We start from the raw sequence: 26,227 nt of genomic DNA on the forward strand, positions 1-26,227 counted from the left end.
AACTGGGTTGTCCTGGCTGGGCCAGGAGACAGGATTGTGGTGTAATGTCAACCATCCCCAACACCCCCCTTTCCGACTGAACTTTTAGAATTTCGCAACTAGCTTTCATGTATTTCTGCACCCTTCCCCCTTCCCTTGCATTTCTGCCTTAGGTGCAGATCTACACAATGCAGTTCGGAAACAGTGACAATCACAAAGTCACACAAAAGATCCCTTTTGACCAGAGGCTATCTCCTTGCAACCAATTCCCAAAGAGTCGCCCTGGATAAAGTACAAAGGAACAGTTGCATACTTCTTGAATCAGTTGTTGCTTGGAAAGATCTAATGCAGTCAGTGATCAGATAACAAGGAACATAATAAACAGAATGTCAGTATATCGTATGCAATGTAGACAATACATAATTTGCCTCTTGTTGCAAATTTCAAGTAACAACATACAACACTGATATTTATTGTTAAAAACAAAACCAAACTTCCAATATTGTTCCAAGACTTATAATCAATCAGGTATGACTTGAGATGACCGGACCCCTCTCCGATTTTCTTCATATTTGACATACTCACTAATTGAGGCCTCCTAATCACGAATCTGAAGTTAAAATTTGTCGGTCACGTCTAGAAATTGCGAACCATTGACGCTAGCCCCACGAACCATTGGCGCGTGGTTAGGTTAGTTCGGTTAGGTAAGCAAACCGTTAAAATTTGGTGTCGTGGTAGTATCAGGAATATATATATATTTGGTTGTGAAACAAAAAATTTCGCGAAAATCGACAGTGTCCATTCCGAAAACTAACGCCTTATTTTAGCTTCTTTTGCAATTTCTCGACGTTTCCGACAAATTTTAACTTCAGATTCGTGATTAGGAGGCCTCAATTAGTAAGTATGCCAAATATGAAGAAAATCGGAGAGGGGTCCAGTCATCTCAAGTCGTTCCGGAAAAACATATGTTGTTAGTTCGCAGATTAAAAAAATAAAACTTGAGATAAGACCAAGATGTACTTTGGTGTTTGATGAAGGTTTACCTACATAATTACGTTTACAGATGCTCACATGTGCAGTTGTCGACTCGCATTTTTTGATATTCCAGCAGAACAAAAATACTTTTGATTCCTTTTCGTGTGTGTATTGAATAAAAATTCAATATAGACAGCCGGGTACCTAACTAGACAAACAAAGTACGGATACTTTAGATAAAACTGTTTACAAAGAAAAATAAGATTTTTCACCTGTTGTAAGAATTCATTGAAGTTTTCTGCTTTTTGCTTGTCATTACTCATTTGTTTATCTTTGATATCACGTGCGTGGTATTCACCAATCACGTTGAATCAGAGTCCACCATATTGAAATGATGTTAACTTCCGGCAGCATACACCCAGTGTAGCAGTGTGGTAGAAGTAATGATATTGAAGATTTTATGAAGTATTTCGTGTTAGCACCTTAGGAATAATGATCTTACTGGAGATCAACAATCGTATAGTTGAAGAAACTCTAACACTTAAGTTTAAGAATGCCCTGGCAGGGTATGTATAAATAAATAGGTAGTAGTGAATGACACAAGTGACGAATGAGGTAAGCCGGTGAGGGCGGAAAGCGTTGTAATCCCAAAATTTTCTCCCCGATGACGAGTTAAAAAATGAAATACTTATAAGTATAATAATAGAATTAACGTTTTCTATGACAGTTTAATTAATAGAACATATTTTTCCAGCACTGTATAGAATCCATGATTCATACGAGTATAGAATACCGAATAACAACACTCTTATCTAGGTAGAGTGTGTGATATGACTGAAAACTATTGGTAGTGTTAATTACAAATACTGTCGATTATTAGTAGGAAAATTATAATTTGAAACCAACCAAATTTCTCTGTTATATCGCAATGTATCATAACATATTCGCCTTAGTATGAATGTGAAATAGGAAGTGTAGGCTATACTCATAGTTATTTTATTCACATAACTTTTTTCTTTAAAAAAAAATAACCACAGGACAGAAAAAAAATAACCACAGGACAGAACGTACAACATGTTTTTGGTACTGTACACAAATGGGTCATTTACATTTTTATCAACAAAAACGACGGGGTCGTTGACCTACTATACCCCCTCGAGGATTACATTGATTTTTTTTAATCTAAAGATTTCATTGTTTTCCGTAATATAAAAGTGGTTCCAGCGTTAGGAAAGCACAAATAACTGAGATATTTGATCGGAAAGTATTGCCCGTGTTAGCAAAAGAGGAGCGAATTTACAATATCGGACCCCTCCCTGATTTTCGTAATATTACTCGCCAATTGAGGCCTCCTAATCACGAATTCGAAGTTAAAATTTGGTGGTCACATCTAAAAATTGCAAAATAAGCTCATTGAGTGATCTGCGATCGGCACGATTGCTCATTATTTACCGGAAAATTTTGTAAATAATGAGCAATCGTGCTGATCGCACACCATTCAATTTTGCTTATTTTGCAATTTCTACACCTGACCGCCAAATTTTAACTTCAAATTCGTGATTGGGAGGCCTCAATTTGTGAGTATGCGAACTTCGTAGCACCTGTACCGATCGATGTATGTCCAAGTATGTTTTTCATGGCTGTACCCCAAGAAATGTCATCAAAATTTCCTTGCTCCGCCCCTGGGGTAATAACCTGCCGCCTGCTTTCACGACAAAGCCTCCGCTTTGCTCCTCTCCGTTCCAGCTACCTGCCTGTCTCTGTAGATACGTTTGTAAGGAATTTAAATATTAAAAAAATGTAAGTTTCGTAGCACGTGGAACTCCAAAAATTACTTTCCGCGCTCCAGAATTTCTTTCTTCACACTTAGTAACACGTAATCTTCATAAAAAAAAAAAATCCTTGCAAAATCGACGGTGGGTTAGATGACCACGGAGCCAATGTTGTGTGGAGCAACCCGTACATAAGTAGTTTTACGACCCCAAATTTTAACTGTTTCCCTACCATAACCTTACCGAGAGTGTTCAGTGCGGCTGTCCGTCAATGGTTTTCCGGTAATTGCAGCAACGAACCTATAAAGAAATCTTATTTTCGTAGCACTTTAACCACAAACTTTACTCACCGAAGATTCCATTTTCATATCCTGCCCATGCACTGTTGCCAAACTTACATGTAATCAAATCAGTTCGCATTCCACATCCTCTTCTACATCGTTATCGTCACTTTCACTTTAATCCGTTGTCCTTGACGCATCCTCCTCCACACTCCATCTAACGATCTGTGCAACATTCACAAGTTTTCTACTGTTCTCTTCCACCATTCTAACACGATCTGTGCTCTCTAAGTATCAAATCCACACTGTCAAATCCACACTGTGGCAACGCTGTAGACACAGTAACTCATAGCGAATTTCAATTGTTTATATCAGCAAATATGGTTTCCATACTTGTACACGGAGAATGATTGCGAGAATTGAAGAACTTCTTTTACAACGTCTACATGTTAATGATCAATTTCTGCACTAGACCGCAACATCTTAACCTTAGAAGAACCACAGAGACTAAGTATTTCGTGAGTATAGTTAGTATTATGGAAATTACAGTAGGGTCCGGTATTGTAAATTCTAGCCGCAATAGAAACTGCTATTCCCGGACTACTTTCACTCCTTTTTCCCCGTTAAAAATTCCCAAACATCAGCAAAATTAACATTCCTGGCGTAACAAAAACGTCAAATCACTATCAGGACCAAACCTGCCCTCCTAACCTAACAACCATTTCCAATATGAACGAGAATATATAATTTTTTAAAGTACTAACTAAACAATGTGAAATTACTATTGGGACCAAACCTAACCTTCCTAACCTAACAACTATTTCCAATGTGAACCAAAATATATAATTTTAAAAGGTAAACAAAATACGTTAAAGTATTCAAATTGGTCTACTTACGCAAGTGAGTATGTATTCTTATGTGAACGGTTTAAAAGGTATTATGTTTAAAAGGTACTAACCTTAAAACAATACACTTTCTGCTATGTGGTTGCAGAGGCGAAATGTGTCAAATGGCAGACGAATCACACCCTATGAACACTAAACACATACAGGGTATCTTTCACCAATATGCTGCAAGATATTCCTGAACACGTCAGTGTAACGTAACGTAACATGTTCCTTCATATCACATGCAAATGGCAACGATGAAAATGACACTATAATACATCTCCTAGAGCTAAAAACAACACAAATCGTTCGTATAGAACATAATCTTTAAAAATGACACAAAAATCATCACCTTCTCGTGGGGGTACGGAGGTTAAAGGGTACCAAAGTGATGCATTGCAGATGTTAAAGTACATATTCATGTGTGTGTACAAACACAGGTGTGTGAATGGATAAGAGTAATATTTTTGTAAAAAAAAAAAGTGACGTTTTTCCATGCCTTTTTGCCAAGGGTCTATGATAAGAAGACCAATAAATAAATAGCATGGCCTTGCTAAATTTTGGGATGAAATATGTTCCAACATACAAGGGAGTGCATTGTATAACAATGAAGTGAAAATTAGCCATCTCTGCCCAAGTTCCGATTGTTTAATTCCAAATTTATCGTGGTCTGCATACATTTTTTACATGGTGTGATTTCTAATCATAAATGCTAGCACATTCCTCAGTGTCTTAATGTTTACGTACTGCATGTTTTATGGGGAATTATTTTTCTCTTCTATATTATCCTATACGATTGATTTCGAGCAGCCATTTGTTTACTGTCATCTTAGTTACAGACTGCTGCTGCAATCTGCTTTGTGTATGTAAAGAGGAGGTATTTTTAGATTAACATTAGTAAAACATCCGTAGATGCTTTTGTTTTTAGGTTTAGGGTTCTACATTAAAGTAACGTCCCTGAATGCTTTCAACACCTGATCATGTTAGTATCCAGTGGCATGTATTCTGGGTAGGCTAGGTAAGCTCCTCCTGCCCAGGTAAAATAATGATAAGTTTATGTAAAATTGTAACACATGCGAGTGATGGAAATAAGAGTTCCATGCTTGTCGCTTCATGTTACGACGGCTTGCAGCCTGTATCGGACCCGGTGCCCTACGGTGAGTATAGGTTCATTGAATGCGATGCCTACTGGCCCTGTAGTGAGCGTACAAACATGCTTTACCTAGTTGCATTGCCCTGTTGGCCCATGCGTTGTGGACTCACTGTGCTTCTCCATCGAATGCATTGTAGACAGCGGTAGGTGCAGCATACTAGCCGTAGTGTGCTGGACTCCGTGGCAAGATACCACGCTCTTATTTTGTGAAGTTCTCTCTCTGTGTATTTACAATGAAATATATTGTATTGCAAAGGCATAAAGTACGTTTGTAGTTGATGATGTGTTGAATAAACCATTTGGATGTCGCACTTTTAGTGAGAAACGTGATATTATAAATATAGGGAGACTTGTGCCTTCAAAATTTGAAAGTTTTACGTAAAGTAAAGGGAAGGGAATACTTTCGCTATTTTAATGTTCATCATATCAATATGAAATTGCTGATTGGTTAGTAGGTAGCTGTAAACTCAGTAAATTATTTTGCTGGCCTTGCTTATTGTTTTCTAATGAATGGAGTGTTTAGAGTAAAGAAGGTGACAACTTGAATATTCTCACCAACCACTGCTATCACCATGAATGTCCAGAAGGGGGGCAAGGGTAGGCCACGTTCCTCTCTGGAAAATGAATGTCTATCCAAAAAGTGTACATGATTTCATTTCAGTCACAGTAATTTATATTAATAATTATAAGAGCATTGAAGAAACATGATAATTTCAGACTGAAAGTGTTTATTGAGGAGGTATCACTACTATGGGGAAAAATATGCCTCCTTTCCCCCCTGGAAAAAATCCTGCGGACGTCCATCACAAAACACGAAATATCTCAGATTCATTTGCGTTCCCTTGTTCAGTTACAGTTCATGCAGTGGCGGTTCCAAAACTGGTGGAAGGACAAGGACAGTTTATTTTCCCTTGGTAATAAGATTTAGCATAGTGCATTGGGGGCCAGTTGCCCTCCCCCTAATTGGTGCCACTGGTTCAGAGCCTACCTTAATGTCGTGGGCACCGCATGCCCCTGTTAGTTGAATGGAGTGTTTAGAGTAAAGAAGGTGACAACTTGAATATTCTCACCAACCACTGCTATCACCATGAATGTCCAGAAGGGGGGCAAGGGCAGGCCACGTTCCTCTCTGGAAAATGAATGTCTATCCAAAAAGTGTACATGATTTCATTTCAGTCACATGAAACCTCCTTCAACCATCCCATGAAATCCACCAGAGTTCTGTGTCTGAGATGACTGTGAACTAAGAACTGCTTGCTGCAAAGCATAAGCCACTTTTCAAATCATAATTTCTCCAGTAAATAGTATTTAGTGAATGTTTAACTGCTAGTTAGTTTATCCAAGCTTCGAACTAACTTCCACTTTAGTTTCCAGTATTCTACAACTGTGTAATTTCTCCAAAACTCTTAATATGTTATTCCTGTTATATTTTTTATTGATTTATACATGGACGTATGACATACTGGAATAATAATGCAAAAATATACCTGTGCTGCTTGTGAAAACATACAGCTATAAAAATGTTTTGTCTGCCAAATGTGACACTTGAATTTCAAGTATAATTAGTTGTTAATGTAAATTTCATTATTGTACAGCAGCTTAAAATAAAAATGTATTAAATCTTTTGTGTAAAAGTTTCCATTCTAATGTAACTGTGCTGTATTGAATAACATTGATTGATTTGCATTGTATTTTTCAGCCACAAACCCGAATCAATAGATATAACAATTGCTGACTTTGATGGAGTTCTTTTTCACATTTCAAATGTAGGCGGTGATAAGACCAAAGTTAGGGTAAGTAAATATGTAATACTGCATACGTGTGTGTTCGCTTACATTATATAAGTTTTCTGTTTTATTGCTATGGCATTTCTGAAAGAATAAATAGTGATATCTGATATGTATTAAAAACTTTTTTCGTTTATATAACTACTCATGAAAGAGTAAAAAAGTTGTCAAGTTGTAAAATTTTTTGCTGTTGAACTCGTTCTATATCAATTTATATTGTTGACTAAACCACTTGAATATTGTTGTAATAATTGTCATCATACTGAAACCCTCATTATTTATGCAGACAAATTTTTATTTCATTTGAAATCTACAATTGCATTTGTGGTACAAGTTCTGATTGTGGAATGCTACTTGAGTAGGTTATGAGTGTTAGGTTGGGTGTAGAATAGATTTAACATGTTTAGTTGGTCTGTTCCAATGTAAGCTAACATTTGGCTAGCTTCCTGCCCTCAGTAGCAATCTAGATGGTCGTAGGAGGAGGAGAAAACAGCATGACACTTATAGGAATTTTCCTTGTTCTCTTTGAATACCAAACTTCTGATGGCCTAGAAAAACACATGAATGGAAAAAGGACACATTGAAGATTTGATTTGTCGTAGGAAAAGTCTAAAACTCCCATTTGATATGCCATAAGTTGACGTTGTGTTTTTCCCTGCATAAGAAATGCATTGGAATATGAAAATTAGGTACCAGTTTCATAGATCGGAGACACATTAAAATCTGAAATTTTGTGTTCATGGTTCATACTTATCAATTGTGTATTGCGGAACATAGTTCAAGGTGCCATTATGCTTTTTACACGAAAACAAACATTTTTTTTTACTAAAATAACGCATTTTTCTAAGTGCTACCGAACGCACGTAACAGTGCGATATCGCTTCTTTTGTTTTCAACCTTCTTCACCGAAAAATACCTACTATTGTGTTCGTCACGTGTGCCAATTGTACATTATGCATGGGTAGCTGACGGATAGCCCCACGAACCATTCACGGAGAGCCCCACAATCCATTCCGATAAGGTTAGGTTAGGCAAGGCAAGCATAGTTTAAAAAAAAAGGTGGGGTTGGAAACACTGACAGGGGGTTACGTCATCCAACGTATGGAGCATCTGGTTCACGTAGGAAAGCAATGGCAATTGTGCGTCGGTGAGATATTTCTATTGAAAAATATATGATTTCCCAATCAAATAGATTCCAAGATGAAAGAAAATACCTCGACTAACATTGGAAACAGAGAAACTCATTTCCGTAAGTAGTTTCTTCTGTAAAAATGAAGAAATGTGTCTCTGATGTATGTAACTTTTACCAAAAATCCTTATCATATTTTCCAAACATTGTGTCCAGCTTAATAATCTACTTGAAAAATGACTTCAACTTGCATAGTCTTGTTTTTTGTATAGTTGGGTTTCTTTTTAGTAGCAGTGCTCATTCTGACGGTATTGAAATAAATGCACACAGTTTGCTTAAATATACAAATCCATTGAACATGTCTAATAAAAATTACTAAAGTCCAAGATGTAATATAACTTTGAGAATCGGGGACTGCCAAATACCTTCTTATTTCATTGAAGAAATTCCATCCTTCAAATGTCAGGTGCGCACCATATTTGGCAGTTCATAATACTCTAGTAAATACAGTAGCTTAATCAAACTACAATGCATACTAATTTATGTCATGAAATTCTAGAGTGTGTTTCATAAAGTGCGCAGGTTTTAAATCGCTTGTAATTTTTTTGTTTGAAGGTAAGTTTGCCTGTAGTATTATATGGGTGTGAAACTTGGTCCCTTACATTGAAAGAGGAACATAAATTGAGAGTATTTGAAAATAAGATCCTTAGGAAAATATTTGGACCTAAAAGGGATGAGGAGACAGGTGAGTGGAGAAGGTTACATAATTTAGAACTACATAATTTGTATTCATGTCCAGATATTATTAGAATAATTAAATCAAGAAGACTTAGGTGGGCAGGCCATGTGGCACGAATGGGAGAGGAAAGAGGAGTTTACAAGATTCTTGTTGGAAAACCTGATGGTAAGAGACCTGTAGGAAGGCCAAGACGAAGATGGAGGGACAACGTTGAGATGGACCTAAAGGAAATTGGTAGGGATGGAAAAGAGTATATAGATCTTGCTCAAGATAGGGACAGATGGAAGGCCTGTGTTGCTGCAGCCATGAACCTTCGGGTTTAAGAAGGCTAGGGAGTTAGTTAGTTAGGTTGGTAACACTGTTCTTATCATTTTCGTTCTCTCTTATCATTCCGATTTTTAATTGAGCAATTTTTTTTTTTCAGATGTTCAGTTTTGTTGCCATGATGCGATGCTGTTTACTATCGAGCAACACATTACAGAAACGAACTGGATACCGTGAATATGTTATTTTCCGTACTTTCGTATTGTTGTCGCGGTGCCAGGAATAAACATCTGTTAAGCAAACAGTGCATAGCTACCGCATAGTCGACAGTTTACGAACTGTCTCTGCATAGCACTTCCCGTGTCTGTGATGTGTTTTCAAAATGCCAATGCGTTGCTCGATAGTAAACCTCATCATGGCAACTCAACTAAACATCTGGAAAAAAAAAAAAAACAATTGCTCAATTAATAATCGGAATGATAAGAGATAACGAAAATGATAAGAACAGTGTTGCCAACCTTCAAACAAGAAAATGACAAGCGATTTGAAACCTGCGCACTTTATGAAACACCCTTTATAATCATGTCAGGGAATTGAGATGCAAGTATTTGACAAATGGCGCCAGTTTATTATACATAGTTGTTATTATGTAGGTATTATATATTTTTTCTTTGTTTATGTTTCAGACAAGCATTTCTTTGAAGTTCTATAAAGAGCTGCAGGAACATGGTGCAGATGAACTTCTAAAGCGGGAATATGGCTCACTACTTACGGTTCCTGAGGATGGTACTTATTATTTATTTATATTTTTATTGAGAAAATTTTCCATACATTTATAGCAGCATTTCCATTTTGTTTGAGGTATACAATTAAATCACAAGCAGTATGATAATCTTATGTTTCTTTCGTAAAGCATTTGTATTGTCTTATTTTCTACTTTTATGCATTTACGTAACAATTGAGAATTAACAAGCATTTCTTTCATTAGATTCTAGTCTGTTTCAGCATTGCCTTGAGCTTTTTATCATCTTTACTTTTTTTTAAAAAAATCATTTCCCTTCATATTTTTTTATATTAGTGGCATATTTTCAGTATATACATATAATGTACCTGTTACCTTAGCCTGGAGGCTAGATGCACATGATTGTAGTAGTAGCACCCAATACATTTGATGCCGATTGTAATTTTACATTTTACTCTTCAAATTTGCACCTTCTTGTGTGTGTAGAATGAAATTTGCTAAAAAATAAAGTTGTGGAAGTGAATATTCATAATAATTAACGGATTACATATTTAATTGAAAAACACAAGGTTCAAAAGCAAAAATCATGATGATAAATATGTCTGGAAAAATTCAGTTTTTGAAGTGGAAAACCTGGAAATGTCAGCCAATTTCATATCAAAAAATCATAGCAACCCTGATTTTCTTTGTCACTTCTGCAGTACTCCTAATTTTATCCTCCTGAATTCTGTGCAGAAATACTCCTTTTAGCTTTAGTCACATTTGCTTTCTTTCCATCTATATCCATTTCCCTTTATATTATTTTTGGATACTGTGGTTTTCCCCAGGTGGTTTTTAAATATCATTATATTTGTCAGTTCTCCTTTGTTAATTTTTTTACTATTTTTTATTTTTGTATACTTTCTGAATCAATTGCACCCAGTTTATTGTTTAAACTCTTCTAATTTTACAGTGGAACCCTGATTTATTTTTACGTTCTTGGACTGTTCATTTTCTTGCATTAAACATGCAATTTTCATGGTTCCAAAATAGCAAAGTGCTGGGAGATTTTTCTCGACTTGACATTTTCCCACATGTTAAGGTCTTTCAGCGTAGTCCCATGGAAAATGGAAATATAGAGGTTCCACTATAAATGGTTTGCCAAAAGACTTGTCCTTGAGTAATGTGCTCATGAATGCTGTTTTCAACAAGCTACAGTAATTTAAATGAAATGAAAAGGAAAGTTGCAACATAGTGTTGGTAGCAGCAGCAGACGAAAGAACTGAAATCTAGCGGTTCTGTGACGTATACAAGATGCTATTTCGCTTCTTAATGCAACACCAACATAATGTTATTGAAATGTACATCTTTACTTAAATATTTAGATTGAGGATATTTAGTAACAATGAAATATGTGGTCATCAATGCTGTTTTCGGGCTTGTGGGACCAGAGTGTGCTGCTATTCGAGTAGTTCCAATATTACCCTTATGATGGCAAGCCAGCAGGGAACTTTTGGATCTCCATCAGTGATCGAACCTGGGACTACCACACCAAAGCAAGAACACTAATCATTTGGCTATGTATTGCTGCCAGGTGACCCTGAGATATGGTGAAATATTAAAATTCCACCCTTATAAAGAATAATTACTGCAGTGAAGAGTTTTCAATATTTTAAGATCATCATTTTGCTAGGTTTTCCAGGTTTTGAGTATGAAATCCTGGACATCTTTTCCAGTGAGTCTCTACGTGGTATATTCATTATTTAATAGGGTACATTTTTATTCTGTGTATTTTGTCCATATATATTTGATATATTTTATAATTCTTTCAGGATACAATGTATCCATTGTCATTGATTTGGACAACATTCCAAAAGATTGGGAAGAAGTTGTGAAGAAAGTGGGGCTACTGAAAAGAAATTGCTTCGCCTCAGTTTTTGAAAAGTATTTTGACTTCCAAGAAAGAGGGGAAGAAGGCCATAAACGTGCAGTCATACATTATAGAACAGATGAAACTTTGTAAGTATTCTTTCTATGGTGGTAAAATTTTATTTCTTTACATAGATTTTTTTTTTTCAGGTGTTTCGACTAGTTTGTTTTTTCCAGGTATTTTGCGACTGATGAAAATATTCTCTCGGGCTATCTACCAGGTGAATTGTGGAAAAGATTCCAAAGTTTCGAGAGCTAACGTCACTCTCATGTTGTGGCGATTTGATAACTGCTATATTAATATCTGCCCGCCACAGCTTCACTCTGCCTTTTTATAGTATGAGTGAAGTATTTAAGTAACCGTAAAAATCAATTATTGATTTTACGTATTAGTTACTTTCCGTCTTTGCACAAGAAACTAGATGTCTCGGGATCTGCGAGCTGCTCTTGTAACGGCACAAGCCAGACAGTACAAGTTTCTCCTACAAAGCCTCGCAGAGTAGCAGCCCAAGTCTTTCCCTCTCCTCTTGTTGCGTAATTCGCAAGGCATGGAAGTGGCTGGCCAAACGTGATCGTTTTCGCTTGTGCAGCCTCTCTTCCAACTACAACTGAAATCTGCCAATGTTACGCAAGGGGGACGGGTTTTAGTCTAATTTTGTTTTTTGGGGTATGCGATAATTTTGCATAAGTAAAATTAATTTTGATTGTGGATTCGTATTGCAGTACTTCATTCGTTTTTAAAGCTCAAATATTATAAATATTGTGGGCCTTTTTCATACTCCGAGGCATTCTGGAACAGAGAAGGGTTGATTCAGATAGTAATATTTGGTGACTTATTTACGAGATTTATGTGTTGAGTGTATGTATGACTGAATGTTTTCTCTGCATCATATGTATGTAGCCTAGATTTAGTTTAATAATTTGTGCTCATTGGGAGAAAAGATGAGTGAATGACTGTTTGTGTTTGATTATTAAGAATAGGATTACAAATATTAGGGGGCAGCATAAAAAGAATATATACAAATAGGGAAGGGATGTCCTTTTGATATTGGGGTGTAAGGGGCGAACTTCTGCTAAGGCACCCAAAAGTCAACCTCACTTCCACATAGTACACCCTGGACTGCATTTTGCAGACAAACAAGGTTCTGGCAACTGGCTCCATTGCCAGTATAATTTTTTGTGTTTTCCTGTGTTTTGTCCTTGTGTGTTTTGAGTGCCTCTTTACAGCCTCAGCTTTTAATCAAAGTCAGAATATTTTAATATTTTAGTTGCAACACGATGTTACAGTTACTTTATTTTAGTTATGATAAGGGGCTGGACCCCGTATAAAGCGACGTGTGCAAAATAGCCTAATTGCTGATGCACCCAAAATTTTAAATTCAAATACTTTTGATATTGTGAAGAGGGATTTGTTATTGTTGAGGAATTTTTATGCTGAATTAATGTAAGAGTTGTTATAGTATGATCAGGATAATTTACTGTTGTTCATAAAAGGCTGTAAACTACGTCGCGATTAATGAAGAAGAAAAAAACGGAGCCTTCTCATGAATTTCTGTTGAATTTTACAAAACCCTGTTATCAATTTCTGTTATTCAGACTTGAAAGTTTATAATAAAAATTCCTGTTAAGATAGAATCTTTTTTTGAATCAATTAAGAAGTTCTCCTGGTATAAAATAAGAGTTAAAATAATGAAGCAAGTTAATCAGTGGTATGAATGTGAATATCTGTGGTTACAGTGGGCGTACGCAAGTTGTCGGAAAGGGGAACTAGACAATTCCCCAACTTTCCGACAAGTTTGCATTAATCCAGATTCTATCATTCGTGCAATTGGTTTTTTTTTCTCCTTTGGGTGTGTTATTTCAGTGGGACCTCATAAAGGATAAACATGGGAATATAGCATATTAAAGTATTAGTATAAGAGTACTTCTGACAGTTCGCTTCCACTACTTAAGATAGCGATGTCACAAGAAATCGTGGTAGGATAGTTTTGTGAATACGTAATCGTCACAAAAGGAGGGTAGCATTGCAATAAGATAACGTACTCATTACAATCTTCAGGGTAGAATGCAGTCCTGAGCGTCAACCCAGTGTGTGTGTGTTCATGGAGGGAAGTTCCTAGTGAAGATGACGGACTAATCTGGTGCAGTGTCTGCTGGTTCACTATCGCTAACCAGGCTGTGTCAAGTTGAAGCCCCGTGGCTCAATTAAGGTTCTCTTTTTCTCTAGTCTATGATTGAATGTTCTACTAGTCGCGACTTTTCCGGATGGAAATTCTTAATGTAACTTGGGTGTTCTTTGCAGCGCTGTTCTACGAGAGACGTAGACCAGATTTCAGCAACACAGAAATTATAGCCAAATCTTCAAACTACTGGGACTGCATCATCAAAGAAGCAATAGCTATTCATGGGGAAAAAAGAGATTCTTAATCGCGACATGGGGCTTGAACTGGACCCAGACACGGCACCCGATTGGTCTGCCATCTTCACCGGGAGTCCCCCCTCTCCAAATATATACACACACCAAGTTGACACTCAGGACTTCACTTCTGCCCTGAAGATGAGAGTAATGTTAGCTCTTGAAAACTTGAAATCTTTTTCACAACTCACTTGGTTGATAGCCCGAGAGAATCTTTCCATCATTCGTCGCCAGGAAAGTTTCAAGACTTACATCATGTGATGTGAAACTGGCACATGCAAAATTAAAAGACTAGTTTCGATCAGTGAGAAGTTAAGCTGATGAAACTGCATGTTTTCATATTACTTTACTTTGTAGTAAATAACTATTTATCGATATATATAGGATTAGTAAATTTTGTCAAGACACTGATAGAGTGTCAATTAACACTGCAATGGTCGCGTGTATCACACTTCTATATGTCCGATGCTGCCGTTTGGCAACACTTTACCTTGCATCCCAGTGTACCTTCCAGGAACTCTGTTCCTTCAGCCGTTTTTGAAATATATCCATTGTTGACTTGTTATAGAGTTTATAATTTCAGTGGAGCACAATAGTGATCAACACAGCCATTGACAGGAGTGTTTTCGGATACGTAGTATTTCTATGTATATAAGTATATATTTCTAAAATCTAAAATCCAGACCACCGAAAACCCATTTTTGAATTTTTGGGGAAACAAAATAAAAGTAAGATACTAAGATATGCATTTTTGTTTGGTTTCATCACATCCAAATGTGATGCACTAGATTTTGAATTTCCTTCGTACTGTAATGTGTTGAATGAAATAACGTATTATTTTTTTAAGTGAACCAGAATACTTCAAAAAGGACATTCTCGCCATAATACCAGAGAAATTTTCACCAAAAATGGGTGAAATCTATAATATTCTATGGATCACAATAGTGATCCGTGCAACCAATGAGGGGAGTGTTTTTCCACACGACCACTGCAGTATTAATCTGTCCAATCATTGTTAAAATTACAATTTATTACAAAGAATTATCCAAAGATATGATATGAATGGATATTCACCAACATCCACTTTTAACATTTGACAAAGAAACTGAATGTATTTATTGTTATAAGCTGATTTTTATTATATCTTTTGCAGGTATGTAGAGGCAAAATCAGATCGAGTGACAGTAGTATTTAGTACAATTTTCAAGCATGAAGATGACGTTGTGATTGGAAAAGTATTTATGCAAGAATTTAAAGAAGGGCGAAGAGCCAGCCACACAGCACCCCAAGTTCTTTTTAGTCATAGAGAACCACCACTTGAGTTGCAGAATACGGATGCTCGAGTTGGCGAAAATATTGGCTACATAACATTTGGTTAGTACCTTTGTATCTTCCACTCATTTGCATTATATTTTTTATTAGTTTTGTTAGAATTTTCAACAAGCTACAATCATTTAATTAAAATTAAAAGGAAGGTGTTGGTTTCTGCAGTGTTGGAAAGAACTGAAATATTGGAGGTTCTTTGAGGTATACAAAATGCTATTTTACTTTTTAATGAAACACCTACGTAATGTGAATGAAGTGTATGTTTTTACTTAAATATCTAGATTGAGGATATTTGGTAACAATATACAAGAGCTTCTCAATAAAGAATGATCATTATTTTTTTTTGACAACATATCTTTACTAATCTTCGCGGGTGGCTACTCACCATGAATTTCTGGAATTCTGCGTGAATCCTTGGCTCCGAGAGTTATGCTTCAGTTTTTGTCCAGAGATGTGAAAAATTGCAACTTTTATTAATCCAAATCCCATTGAATTTATATGTATTTATAAATGCCGTGAGGCAAGTTTTTCACAGTTTAGTAGTTATTTTTATCGAGGAAGGAAATGAAAGCTGCGTGGAAAATATAAACGAATTATCTCAACCCGTTTACTTTATTAGTGTCTTTGGAGAACAATATATCTTACAGAGAATATATCTTCGAGATGATTAGCTAAATTTGAGTCTGAAATTCTTGTATAATTAATATTTTTTTGTAGATTAGAATATAAACTAACATTTCTGACTTGTGTTTGTAGATGTATTTCGAGTCCGAGTATATGAAGTGGCAAATATAAACTTCGCACCTTAAATTAAATATTTTAAATTTACAGTGCATTAGTTTTGGCTCTGGGCCGAGATAGCATGTGACATGGTGCAGATGCCGGCATTTTCGTCCCGTACCATTTTGCTTATTTACGCACATATCTTTAGCATGTAGACAATTATATTTATGTTGCAAAACAAGTATTAACCTGTGTTATAAGAGTTCTTCATGTGCAATCTCAGCCCAGAGCCAAAACGAATGCACTGAACATACAGGGTCTGCCCAAAAAGTATCGGGACTACATTCAAGGGGAAAAAAAATATTGCAGATATATGAGCAACAGGTTAAAGTTCTTCAAAATAAGATCCTTCTGTAACAATAGAACGTTGCCAGCACTACTGCCATGCTTGGTATGCCCCCTGGAAGTCTGCAACTGGAATCTGCTTCAAGCACTGCGTCGAAGCTGCTTGCACTCTTTCCATCGTCCCATAATGATGTCTTTTCAGGTTCCCGTTTAAGCCAAGGGAAGAGAAAGAAGTCAGGCAGGGCCAATTATGAACTGTATGGAGGCTGAGGCAATGTTACCACATTGTGCTTCGCCAGAAACTCCCTTATGCGTAGCGACATGTGACTGTGCATTGTCGTGGTGGACAATCCAGGTATCGGCGATCTCCCTTCGGACACGACGAACGCATAGCCTCAAATGCTCGAGCACTTCAACATATCCGCTATCATTCTAACACTAAGACGTCGATCAGAGTCCAAGAGTTCTTTCACTTTTCCCACATTTTCTTCATTTCGGCTTGCCCCCCTTCCTTCTTTAAACTTATTGTACCACTTGAAGACTCGTGTTTTGGACATGGCATCCTCCCCGTAGGTTTCACGGATGATGTCAAAAGTCTTGGCACAGGATTTTTTCAGTATAACACAAAACTTGATTGCATGCTGCTGTTCAATCGTGTGCTTCCTCTTGATTCCTGACAACACCACAAAACAACTGCTCACTCCGAGCATGATCCACACACTGCAAAGACAGAGAGGCAACTTATCAATTCACATCATATACCTGACATCCTCCACCAACGTCCCTGCCCATGGAGACCACCCTTCACCCCTTCTCCTTGGCTAGAAACATTCAGTCCAGATACTTGTTGGACAGACCCTGTATACCATTTAATTTAATTTGAATTTTTGGATACATTGGAGTATTGGAATCACACGCACCTTTTATATTGTTAATATGTTTGTGTGTATATGTGGGTGGGTGGTGAGATGTGGTAATACGTAAGTTTATATAGAGAAAACATGTGCTTGTAGCCTTGAATTTGTGGAAAATTCAAAATATTCTTTCTGAAAGTAGTCCCCATTAGAGACAATGCACTTGTTCCTGCATTTTTGTCTTGGTGAAAGACATGCTGGGATCCATTTTTAATAGGTCCTTCAGAATCTTCTCCACAGCCTTAACTTCTGATGATCGAAAATCACTTCTGTGCAGGTGTTCCTTCAAAGTGGGGAAAAAAATTGCATTGGGTTAGGTCTGGACTGTAGAGAGGATGAGGGACACACTTCGCACAATGTTTTCACGAGATATTCACAAACAATATTTGTGATATACGTTCGTGCATTATCATGGTCTTGGATCCCACTCTGCAAACATGTTTCATGTGTAATTTTTCTGTCTGGATGGCACCCAATTAAATTTTTGGTATTCTGATATTATTATTAAACATTTGAAACCCATCTTCAAGCTGTGCTATAGAGGAGAACAGATTCTCCATAGGCCTTCTGTAGCATTTCATGGGCATCAGATAACGGTTTGTTCAGACAAAATGTGCAAAGTTTCAATGCAGCATATTTTCCATTGCATTATTGCCATTGGCAGAGCTGAACATGTTTCAACCTGCATGGCTGTTACAGGCGCACAACTGAAGTCAAAACAATGAAACTAGTGGCATGTGCACATAAGACATTAAGCTGTCGGTAACTTAAAATAAAATTATAGCTCTAGGAATTATGTGAATAAAAAAATAATGAATATTCTTTATTGAACAGCCCACATGTATAAATTGGGCTTACAAAAAAAAGTGGAGAGCATTTTGCCTATGATAGCTACTGCTGTTTTATTACGATGTAATAATAATGGGTGGAACTTTAGTTAGTGTACATTTCAAGTTTTTCCTTGTGATTTGACACACACACAGGACATGTAGTATGTAGAAATTTCAGTGAAAATGCAGGCTCAACCAGGACTGAATCCCGGGTCACTAGCATATCGTGCCATTCCTTTACCAACTGAGCTTCAGATAAACCAGGTGTAACCAGGGCTGTCTCAGCAACTCAGTTGGTAGAACAATGGCATGGTATGCCGGTGACCTAGGTTCAAGTCCTGGTCAAACCTGGCTGGATACGCATAATACAGCTATGAGAGAGGAAACGCCAGATAATACCAGGGTTGCTATGCATCTGGAAAACAGGGAATTTGGCTTGTCTGGGAAATGTCAGGGAATTTGGCTTGTCTGGGAAATGTCAGGGAATTTGGCTTGTCTGGGAAATGTCAGGGAATTTGGCTTGTCTGGGAAATGTCAGGGAATTTTGCAGATCGTCTGGAATTTACCTGCATTTTGGAGGAGAGAGAGAGAGAGAGAGAGAGTACATGAGAAAAAGTTGGAAAATGAACAAGCGATTCATTTCCACTTCTGGACTCTGTTCTTGTGATTCCACTACCAAAAAAAAGATTCAGTTCAGAAACTTGTTCCTTTCGTTATTATGATTCTCAACCTTATACGCCTTCATGGCGTGGTGCTAAGCACAGGGGAGAGCTTTACCTTTTTTTTTTTTATTCTTAAATCTTATGCAAAATGATGGTTCCTTCAAATTTCAGAAATAAATTTTCACTTTTATACTAGAGTTTAGAAAGAAGATCAAAGTAAAACTTATAGTCCAGATGTCTGATTGATAACTAAAGTATGTACATTGACAATGTGATAATAAATATTGGAAAGGTTGCTGGAGATGAGGTTATCATCTATTATTTTATAGATCTTAGTCAAAAATGTTGTATGGTTTATAAAGATTGTTGTTTATGAACTTTTTCTGTTGTTTTTAGATCCTGCAGATGTGTTATGGTGAAATAATGTACCTGTGTTACCTTAGCCTGAAGGCTAGATGCAAGTGTTTTTAGCACCTGACACACTTGATGCCGAATACAATTTTACATTAGTTCTTTTAATTTTCAGGTGTTTTTGTGCCTGTAGAATGAAATTTGCTTTAAAGAAAGTTATGAAAATGAATATTCATAATAATTAACGGATCTATATATTTGAAAAACACAAGTTTCAAAAGCAAAAATCATGATGATTAACATGTCTGAAAGGATTTCATTTTTGGATTGGAAATCCTGGAAATGTCACGGAATTTCATAATCAAAAAAATCGTAGCAACCGTGAATACATACCTTCAGTTTTATATGATGATGGTGAAATTAACAACAAATTTATTGCATAATATTTTACTTAATTCTTGGACGAATATCTGACTTGGATTTTTTTTTCTAGTTTTGTTTCCCAGACACACAAACCGAACCACAAGGGATAACACCATCAACTTAATTCACATGTTCAGGGACTATTTGCATTATCATATTAAATGCTCAAAAGCATATATACATTCACGGATGCGTGCCAAGACTTCAGATTTCTTGAAAGTCCTAAACAGAGCGAGACCTGAACCAAAGAATGTAGAAAAGAAGACCATGACGTAAGTAAAAGTTAAATTATATTGTAATTATGTAATGTATGCCCAGTAGTAGGGATGGGACCGATTAATGGGTACTCTATCGGTAACGGCCGATATATGCATATCGGTTTATCGGTAAAATTACCGATTATTTTACCGATCCGATATCTCGATAAATATCTTATATTTTAGAGCAAAATTCTGCAATTTTATTGTAATTTTTATAGATAATCTTAATGCCCTACTTTCTAGAAAAGTAAATGTCTAAATATTTAACTTCTGTTGCACTGCAGTCACCTCGAAACACACATTTATTAAGGAGATCAATGAACATTTGACGTTCTTCAAGGACCATTTCTAATTTTATATCGGATCGGTAGAGTATCGGTAAATTTTATATCGGTATCAGCCAAAATTTCATATCGGCCCACCCCTACCCAGTAGACAATTTTTATGAGGGAAAAAAGGGGGGCTGCTGTTTATGACCAGCATGCATGAAGAAAATAAAATTGATGAAAATCCACTCTCAAGGGTAGAGCAATTGGGAAATTGAATTTGAGACTGGACTTCATGTAGTGGTAAGGTATCCTATAGGTATTGATATGCCAAGGTACTAACGTGCACTATTTCAGAGAAAATTGCTTCAAATTTTCGAAGCTTTCTGAGTGTGTGCCATTGGGCAAAGATATTGTAGGACTTGCAAGTGACCTTGTTGGAGCGTATAAGCTTCAAGTGGCGAAGATTCAGGGTTCGATTCCTGTTTGTTTGGCCTTACTTTTTTCTATTACCTCAAGCAACTATTTATTGCATTTTATTTAATAGTTTATCGTAATAAGAATGAAATTAAATTTAATTACATTTTGGGGGGGAAATTTCAATGGTTTCTTTTTTTTCAATTTTATTAATTTTATTCATGATTCCATTTTTTCATCATTGCACAAAGTTTGCATATTTAATTATCCACGCTTGATATTCGACAAAATATTGTATATTGTGAAGGGTATATGTTTCAAATGGGAATCGAACCCAGAACCTTCGGTATGTGAAACATGCTGCCAGAGTCCACCGGGGTACTTACAAGTCCTACAACACCTTCGCCTCATGAGGCGCACTTGGAATTCTTTGAAATTTTGAAGTGCTTTGTCTCTGAAATAACTGGCTACTATGAGCTAGTACCTTGGCATATCAATAACTGTAGGCTTCCCTACCACTACATAAAGTCCTATCCGTAACTCAGTTTCCCAAGCTGTGCTCTCCCCTTGTAAGATTTCACTTTGCTATTGTATGTAGTGTCTGCAATACATTGAGTCAAATTTTTAATTTGTTATGTACATGGAACTTTGATTTTACATTTTCCCATGTTATACGTTCAATCTTCGCCGAGTGGTTAGCACATCGCGCTGCGATGCCAAGGGTCCCGGGTTCGAATCCCGCTTAGGCTTGGTTGTTTGTGAATGTCCATTCATCACTTCCATCATTTCATCACTCATCCCCATCTTCGCAAATTAGCCAAGAGGCACAAAACGCGAAGTAAAATAAACTAAATCAAATCAAAACTTTCAATCTTCATGGTCCCAACAAAGCAAAATATCATAAAGCTTTCCATGATTTCATGTTTTCCTGCATTTTAAGCATATTTGCCTTGGTCTCCTGAAAAAGCAAGAAAGTGATGTTTCATTGCATGTCAAAAAAAAAATAGCGTATATTTTTTAAAAAACAAGAAAATGATAGAAGAAATTTATTGTGATTGATAAAAAGTACATACCTTGGCTATTTTTCGACGTAGTCACCATTAACCTTCAGACATTTCTGATAGCGTGGCACAAGCTTCCATATACTCTCTGCATAAAAATCTGCTGCCTAAGAGTGCAGCCAGTCCAGAACTGATATCTTGAGCACGTCACTGTTGTTGAAACGCTTCGATGCGAGCCACTTTTTCAGGTGAAGAAAAAGAATCGCTGGGGGCAAGGTCAGGGCTGTAAGGGGGGTGAGTGAATAGTTCCCATTGAAATATTTCAATTGTCTCAACAGTTCAAGCAGCTGTGTGTGGGCAGGTGTTGTCATGGATCAGAAAAATTCCAGAGCGTAGCATTCCTCTCTGCCGATTTTGGATGGCACGTCGCAGATTATTCAGTGTTTCGCAATACACCTCTGCTGTAATTGTTCATTCTGGTTCCAAGAATTCCACAAAAATCATACCCTTTTCGTCCCGAAACACGGTTGCCATGATTTTGTGAACTGATGATGTTACGTGAAATTTAGAAAATTTCGCACTTCCACGTTGCACAGTTTAATGGTTAAATCCTATTAAGTTCGAAGATCCACTGTCTTCATTCACAGAAGGGTACGGCGTTTGTAGCGGAGATGGTACCGCGTCACTGCATTGTTTGAATTTCTTCTCTTTAGGAGAACCAGAGTGCCGCCATTGCATTGATTGCTGCTTTGACTTCCCAGTGTCGTACGATATCCATGTCGTACGATATCCTCGTCACTATGTGCGAAAAGAGGTCATCCCCATTCTCCCCCCAGCGGGCCAAAAAATCACGTGCAGCTGTCCTTTGCTCTTTGGGAGCATCTGTCAGCATTTTTGGTACCCACCTCACACACAGTTGGTGATACCCCAGCTTGTCAGTGACAATACGATGCACTGTTTTCGCAGACACTTCTGGAAACTCTTTGGCGAGTTCAGATATTGTGAACCAGCGATTGGAACGCACTTTTTCATTAACGTGTTCCACCAGATCGTTCGTCTGAACACTAGGCCTTCCGCTACACTCATTGTCATGGGCATTTGAACGCCCTTCCCGAAACACTTCACCATTGCCTGACCTTCCCTTCACTCATCACTGTTGGTCCATAAATGACACACAATTCCCGACGGATGTCAGCTGCATTCTGTCCTTTGCCGTTCAGAAATCGTATGACAGATCTCACTTCACATTTGCGGGATTTTGTATTACGGCAGCCATTTCACCTTACTGCTACTCGCACGTACGCACACCCCCTTCTGACGATTCTATATTGCAAGCACAGAATACTAGGGCATGCTCAACTTTATCAGTGTTGCCAACCATGCGTAAAATATTATCTTATATACTTAGAGCTGGCCCTATGTGGACTATTTTTTTTTTAACTTGTAGTCACTGTTTTATTTTATTTATTTATTTATTTATTTATTTTGTATTCACTTTGTGAGGATGACACAGGGTCTCCAAATAGGAAGTTTTGTGTAAACATTTTTTTTTCTTATTTTTCTAGATGTAATTTTTTTAACGCAATATCCAATCTTGTTTCACAAAATAGTAGGAAACTTTGAGGAGGGGAGATCATCTCAACTGTCGTAATTTTTCCTCCTATGACCCCCCTTCCTGCCCTCACATTTGAACAGCATTCTATAAAGAAACCTCGCAGTGCAAGAGGCTTATAGGTAGAGCCACATATTTATGGTGAATGAGAGATCAAGCTTTTGATACGAGAACTTGGCATATTTCGGTATCAAAGGTGGTATATAAAATTGGATTTTGCTGTTAAACTGGTGAATTAAATTTTATTTTAAAACTATACTTATTACACAAAATTAACATATCACTTCTGATAGCACATTTATATAGTTATCAGAGTATTAAGTTTATTTTTATGTAAAGGAGTCCATTTTTGCTTCTCAAATATTTACAGCAGAATTAATCAATTTTCTGTGATTTGCATAACTCGCATGATAATTCAGACCTCGGAAGGTGTTGCGTCAGTAAATAAATTCGTGTTTGAGTTTATTTCGCATCATTTCATGAGAAGACATGGTAGCAGAATGCACCTCACACTTTTCAAAAACATGAAAATTTAATATTGCAGTCTCTTATTTCATATTTTGTTTTCGTCAAGAATGAAATATGCATGCCCCTATTTGTAGGCAATAAAGGCTACCATTCACTAAAGGTTAATATTGTGAGTTGTGTTTCGGTGCAGTAAAGCCCTGATTTCCAGTATAATGCACTTAACGTTCATTGTCTCAGTAACAAAGGCCAAGAAGCCCATAACAAGCACGATTGTGATTTTGTTGTTTACATGTTTTTTGTTTTCCAAATGTTAATGTCTTCTTGAATTTTTTTCAGGGGACGAACTTTTATAAGGAAAGAATGATTCTTCATTCAGCATAGTGCAAGTGACATTCATTGTTTTCCCACAAACTGTTGGGGAAGTTAATCCACAGTGCGGTCGTCGTTCCTTGAGAACTCGTGACCTTGACACCTCATTAATAATGTAATTTAAGAGATGGCAGTTTGAGCTTTACCTGCTTTCAACACAGGAGATGGTACCGCAGTTTTTTAAGAAAAGCCTGGAAATATTTGTTCACACATAAGCCAATTTGCATGAAAAGAAATGTGAAGTCTGAAACTGCAATCTTGAGAATAGGTTAATAACGAAAGAAACGCAATTTGAAAATAAAGAAATATTTGCCATTGGCATTATAATTACAAATAAAGTTGCTCAGAATCGACAATTTTTCTTGCATCGTGCTGTTTCAGAGTTAACATGATTGTAGCCTAGTATTGCGTTAACTATGTTGAGATGTGACAGAGAAGAGAGATCAGAGTATTATTGTTGGATATACTTTTTTAATCATGTGATTATCTAAACAAATTCCTGTGATTTTTTAGAATATTAGAAGAAAATGCAATAATTGTATGTAAGTTCTTTGTTAACTGTAGTTGGTCTGAATCAGCCGCTACCTCAGGCATACTAAAAACGAAACAATTGTAGTTTATGGCTTAATGAATTACTGTAATATTTTCACTCCAGCCTGGTTAATTTTGTATAGATCCTAATTATAAAAGATAACGAATAAGGTCTTTTCTGCAAGTTTATTTGGGAGGGCAACAAGAGAGTATTCCTTTTTGATAAATTTGTGAGGTACAAAAACAGTGTTGCTGAATTGTGTGCTAGTGGTCAGTTGAACTTAGGGAGTGTGGGATGTGTGGTTGTCTCAAGTGTTTACACGAAGGTCACAGACTTATTGTTTGTGCAGTGGCAACAAACAGTCTACTGTTATGAACTAATTTTTAACCTTGGGCAAACATGAGCATTCTTAATGTGTTTATCCTAGAAGCATGTCAGTTGTTATATTTTGATGCATCCTAAGATATTTTACTCCTATCCTCTTTTTTTGTTCATTATTCTGTGCACTGTTCAGTGTTGTTTTATTTTTAACTTTTGTTTAATCATGTTCCTACTTGCAAGTTCTGTTCCTTTATTGAAAGGATTGAACTCACAGAAACATATACAGCATTGGCGTATGCTGAGTCTTAAGATCTGGACCAGCTCATTATGACCCCTGGTCTTAGGCTATGGAGGAAGGGAGAAGACTAGGCACATTCTTGACATCTTCAAGACAGCTACGTTGCCATGCCAATGGTAGTCAGGTTGCAAACTTTTAAGAATTCAGGTTGCCAACTTCTAAGAATTCAGGTTGCCAACTACTAAGAATTCAGGTTGCCAACTTCAGAATCACAAATATCTTCTTTTTGAAATCGGGTTAATTCACAGTTTCTAATTGATTTTTCTTTAGTATTTTACTTTCTAGGCTTCACAGATAGCCTAGCTACCATGTAATATACGCACCTGATATACAGTGCAGAGAGTGATTGTAATTGCTATGTAGGTAGAGGAAGCTATTTGTCTGAGCAATTATTTTATTGATGAAATATTGCACTCTTCTCATTGTATGTGTTTCTGTGAGAACGAATGCTGTTCATATCTATACCAATCCATTTGTTCTATGTAGTTTGCAAAAGAATTGAAATTAGCAAGTGGAACTTGACCATTCAGTAGTGTGATGCAGAGATTACTCAAATTAAATATACCTGTGCAAATTTTCCTATCTATCTTGTTTTTCACAAAGAATATGTTGAGGACTACTCGTTAACGTTTCTTTTCTCATTACTCCTTACATTTACATAAATTTTCTTCTCTTAACTCATTCACTGATGTAGTGGCAAGAGACAAAATACCCTAGACTGCCTCAGATTACCCTCGTCTCAAAGCCTGGCATGCTTTGCAGTTCTTTTCCTTTTTACTAACAATTATTGTAAATGCTTGGTTAATATTGCTTGTTGTTGTTATTTCTGTTACCGTGCTCCTGGTTTCATCCATAAAGTTTAAATAAGACAGGTAATTAATAGTGTAATTAATTTCATGTAACTGTTTCAAATCAAATTTGTATAATTTATGTTTTATATGACAGCATTAATTGAAGAGACTACTATCGTTCTGTTGTGTATGTATCTTAGTTTGATAATACAGAAATTGTCTTCCTATAATAAACTAGGCGTTATTTATTTGTAGTGAGTAATATCTGAAATGACAAATACACTGC

The 26,227-nt window shown here is 36.7% G+C and overlaps 2 protein-coding genes across 6 annotated transcripts in view; one reads left to right on the top strand and one right to left on the bottom strand.

The window, feature by feature from the left end:
• Window positions 1-1,280, bottom strand: part of LOC145996194 (nucleolar MIF4G domain-containing protein 1) — an 89,546-nt gene extending 88,266 nt beyond the window's left edge. For 2 of the 5 annotated variants that reach the window (XM_083132590.1, XM_083132586.1), the window contains exon 1: window positions 1,027-1,218. The gene's annotated coding sequence lies outside the window, so the exon portion shown is untranslated. The other 3 variants (XM_083132587.1, XM_083132588.1, XM_083132589.1) reach the window with 3 other exon arrangements.
• A 65-nt stretch (window positions 1,281-1,345) lies between these two features.
• On the top strand, window positions 1,346-26,169 carry Arpc2 (Actin-related protein 2/3 complex, subunit 2). The gene is made up of 7 exons (XM_083132591.1): window positions 1,346-1,520; window positions 6,747-6,840; window positions 9,653-9,752; window positions 11,520-11,706; window positions 15,186-15,406; window positions 19,677-19,878; window positions 23,967-26,169. Exons 1-7 carry the CDS (start codon window positions 1,447-1,449, stop codon window positions 23,992-23,994), a joined length of 906 nt encoding a protein of 301 aa, XP_082988717.1. The 5' UTR covers window positions 1,346-1,446; the 3' UTR covers window positions 23,995-26,169.
• Window positions 26,170-26,227: the final 58 nt, after the last annotated feature.

The sequence above is a fragment of the Lepisma saccharinum genome, chromosome 12 (assembly GCF_977018435.1).
Source record: "Lepisma saccharinum chromosome 12, izLepSacc3.1, whole genome shotgun sequence".
NCBI lineage: Eukaryota > Metazoa > Arthropoda > Insecta > Zygentoma > Lepismatidae > Lepisma > Lepisma saccharinum.

Excerpts from the sequence above, each read along its gene's own strand:
- Arpc2 (XM_083132591.1), top strand. The coding sequence starts at position 1,447 with ATGATCTTACTGGAGATCAACAATCGTATAGTTGAAGAAACTCTAACA. Across the intron at positions 1,521-6,746 it reads TTTAAGAATGCCCTGGCAGG|CCACAAACCCGAATCAATAG; the intron begins GTATGTATAAAT and ends TGTATTTTTCAG. Across the intron at positions 6,841-9,652 it reads GTGATAAGACCAAAGTTAGG|ACAAGCATTTCTTTGAAGTT; the intron begins GTAAGTAAATAT and ends TTTATGTTTCAG.